At 37.8% G+C, this 3,813-nt stretch overlaps 1 protein-coding gene across 11 annotated transcripts in view; it reads right to left on the bottom strand.

The window, feature by feature from the left end:
- Positions 1–234: 234 nt before the first annotated feature.
- Positions 235–3,813, bottom strand: part of Gphn (gephyrin) — a 418,076-nt gene continuing 414,497 nt past the window's right edge. For 7 of the 11 annotated variants that reach the window (XM_021201556.2, XM_021201558.2, XM_029541199.1 and 4 more), the window contains 2 exons: positions 2,266–2,362; positions 236–1,225 (listed from right to left, as the gene is read on the bottom strand). In XM_021201556.2, the coding sequence (XP_021057215.1) occupies positions 1,092–1,225; positions 2,266–2,362 (231 nt within the window). In that variant the 3' untranslated portion in view covers positions 236–1,091. Of the gene's footprint in view, positions 1,226–2,265; positions 2,363–3,813 lie in introns of all 11 variants that reach the window. The other 4 variants (XM_029541198.1, XM_021201555.2, XM_029541202.1 and 1 more) reach the window with 2 other exon arrangements.

The following is a 3,813-nucleotide window of genomic DNA, read 5'->3' as shown; positions in this document are numbered from 1 at the left end:
ACTGTTCATCCAGCCATCACCAGTAAAACCAGAAGATGGGCAGTTCTCTTACTTACTAACAGACTCCAATACTTTTTTTTTCTAAAGACCTAAGATACAATGTTGTATCAGACCATAATTTCAATCTCTCATACTGTGAAACCTTGTTAGGGTATTTTAAGTATTCTCTGACCTAGGCAGACTTCTGTCAGGATGGAGCAACAACCTTCTCTTTCTAAATAACAAGGCCGCACAATACATTTTTAAATAATGATCAAGGATTTTTTTTATTCATTAAGTTTCATTATCATTACAGAAAATGTTATGGTACAGAGTTGTTTAACATTATTTTGTTTTTGCTCTTGATTTCCACATGAATGCTGGTAACACTAATATCTGTACAAGATCAGTCTTTGATTTTATTTTTGTTCTGTACAATTTTAAATGTGTTGGTTAAAAAGGCTGTCAGCACTTAAGGAAGCATTTCCCCCAGTTTGTTCAAATAAAAGGTATCCAGTTACTGCCTGCGAGTACTGTGCCTGAGGCTGCTAGGGTGAGACCTTCCCTGGGTGCTCAGCAGGGAAGGTTCTAGCGGCAGGACAGGGCCTCCGCGCAGTCTCCTCTTTTGGCATGGTGCACATAAACACGAGATACATGATAAAGAACAAGCAAAAGCTTTCTGTAAAGCAGTTATGAAGCATACTAAGAAGGGAAATCCAAGTGTTGCCTACACTAGTATAAAGAAGCAGACAGCCTTGATTAAGAGCATAAGTAGTTGTATTTAAAGATGAGAAAAACACAAGTTCTGCAGGCACCTACCGCTGTCTACTAAAAGCTATCGCTATCAGACCTAGCATTGAACACACAAAGCAATTTGCAAGAAATGAAAATTTTGCTTTGATATAATCAGAATAGAGTTGTTTGTTGAGAATTATTCTTAGGTGTTTTTTTTTTCTTTAAAAGGTATTTAAATTTCATTTGAAATATAGTTCAAGATGTTGACTATACAGATCAACTTTTATCCAGATCAGAAAAACTAGCTGTGCCGTTGCATATTACAGGATACAGTCAATGATATGTGGACATGCATCAAAACTTTCTCCAGGTCACCATCATAGCCGTCCAATGACCATGACATCTACCACCTCGCCTTTGTGAAGTTCCACGTACTGCTCTGTCTTTGGAGGTAGCATCAATAATCCATTGGCACTGCGCATGCTCATCAGACGGCTGCTCATCTGATTACCTGGAATGAAATACTCTCATTACTGCTGCACAGGCATCAGGAAGTGTGCATGTGGACGGGCCAGCAAATGGAAGAGCAGGGCTCCAAGATGGAGGGAGAGAGAGAGAGAGAGAGATGCTCAATCTTTTTAGTACCTTTTCCAGGTGAAATTTACGTCCTAGATCCTTCACTTCATCAAAACTTTAGAAACAAACGCTAGATATTTAAAAAGAATAAAATAGGGTTTTATAGCATTATACAAAATGCCACAGAAATTCTCACTTCAGGGTGAATTTACATTTATAAAAATAAAGCCTTTTATAAACTTAAGGATAGCAATAATAGCAGCTACCATTTAGGTGCCGGACAAAGTACAAGTCACTTTATAACTCTCTTATTTAACTCTTACAGGATGCACAAGGTGTGAGGCACACTGGCCAGCTTGGGCGCAGAACTCTTTTGAGGGCAAGGCTCATGAACTGGCTCACTGTTGATGTCTGCAGTTTATACAGAAGCTTCTCTTAAAAGGTAACAGTTTTTGTGGAGTTGAATCAAATTGAACAAGCTAGAAAAGTTGGGAACAAAGGTTTAATATGAAGAGCTCTTTTTTCAGAGCTAGAACCTCGAAATATCAACACAGGCTTCTCTGTCCTTAAGATTTACCAGCACCTAGAATATAGTAGAGTCCAAAAAGATTATATTATAAATTCTGCTTTCTCCTCACATTTCAGGATAACACATACTACGCCCTCCTTTTCTGCCCACCCATCATGTTCAAAGGGCTGCTTGAATTAATAGATCAAAATATACTTTATTTTTATATTTCAAATGTTTAGCTAGAAAATATGGTTCAGTGAGATAAGTAAACAATTTAAGAATTGTTACTTAAGAATTTGTTTAAGAATAATTTATTTCACCAAACCTTTCAAAAAGAGAAGTAAACAATTATTCATTTTATTATCACCAGTGAAAAGACATGACTGACACAGCTGGAACTGTGGTTTGTTTTTCAGAACGAGTGCATGGGGATCCCGGTGTGTGTGCAGGTGTGAACGACTGACCTGTACTCTGGGCCCAGGGCAGTGGTTCTTGGTGATGCCAAGTCAGTATACACCGGTGGTATTCTGGGCGAGGGTCCAGTTTTACATCACACGATAACTATAGTATGAAGAGGAAAAGAGATTTGAATTGGTCCCCTGATCAATTCTCAGAACTACAGAAAATAGAGTGAGCATAGATAATGTCCTTGTCATTCTACTATCTCTGTCATGTCCATCTTATTTTTAATACAGGAAGCCTAGGGGCTGGTTGCTATGGTAAAAGAGAAAGAATGCTAAGAAGTCAGTATTTATACTGGAGGAAAGGACAGATGAAAAAGTCCCTTGTTATGTGTTGTAAGGACCCTGACCTATAAGACAGGAAACTGAAGCAATATCTTCACGCTGAAAGGAGGTAGCTCACACAAGCACATTCAATATCCATCCACGTAGCAATATTCATTGCAGATTTAATGTGCGCTGGGCATTACTCACCTCTCTATCTACAGAGCGATTTTCAATAGCCTTTTTTTTGTATCACTTATATTTTCTTTGCTGGAAGCATAGTTTCCCAGTGCTCCTAAATTATTTTGCCCTTCTCTCTTAATTTATTTGTGTGTGTGTATGTGTGTGTGTTCCCCAGTACTAAATTTCAGCAGCCACGTACATGGCGGTTATGTAGCCAGTTTTAAGGAGGTGGATGTTAAAATGAGAAATAAACATGAAGGATTCCTAAGAGGTTTGCAGTGTTGGATAAGTCATGGGGCTCTTAGAATCATGTGTATTTTTTTCCCTGCTTCCTCAGTTTAGCAAGTGTGAATATAATGAATTATTCATTACTGGGTTTGCTGTATAAATTTGACTGTTCAAACTTTGACTTTTTGATCGGATCATAATTTTTCATTCATTGCTGGCCTTCCTATCCTCCTTTCTTCTTTCCTCCCTCTCTCTCCATCTCTGATTATTACTTTGTTAAACATTCCAGGTATTATCCTTGTGATTACTCAAAGAAAGATCTTTCTGGGGGGAGGGGTGATTGACACAGGACACTATGCCCAGGTAGTTGAATTTAAGTGATATTTTAGGGAAACAAGACGGTCTTATCTTCTTTCATCCACAAATCTCCAGTAATAAAAATATCAATGTTATTACTGTTGATGGCCTAGAGTTTCAGAAACATTTTTAATTTCTGTGTATGTGTTCATCTGTATATGCAAGTGCCACAGCATACATGTATGTGTAAGGTGGGTGGTCAAAGGACAACTTCCAGGAAGTCATGTGGTCCCAGGGATTGAACTCAGGTTGTCAGGCTTGTAGCAAATGCCTTTACCTGCCAAGCTATCCTGCCAGCTGTCTTAGATGTTTTTGTACCATGTATCTTGAGTAACATTTTATTATTTCCTCTTCTGTGTTTTATATTCTTTTGTTCAACTAATCACAGAATTGTGTCACTTTAAAAGTTACTTTTTTTTTTTTTTTTTTTTTTTTTTGATTTTTTTTTTATTTTTTCACTCACATATTCTGAAGTATGTTCAGACGTCACCTTGCCCAGCTGACCTCTAAGGAAGGTGG

Source organism: Mus pahari, chromosome 7, assembly GCF_900095145.1.
Source record: "Mus pahari chromosome 7, PAHARI_EIJ_v1.1, whole genome shotgun sequence".
Classification (NCBI taxonomy): Eukaryota; Metazoa; Chordata; class Mammalia; order Rodentia; family Muridae; genus Mus; species Mus pahari.
This window is presented reverse-complemented; position numbering and strand designations above follow the sequence as displayed.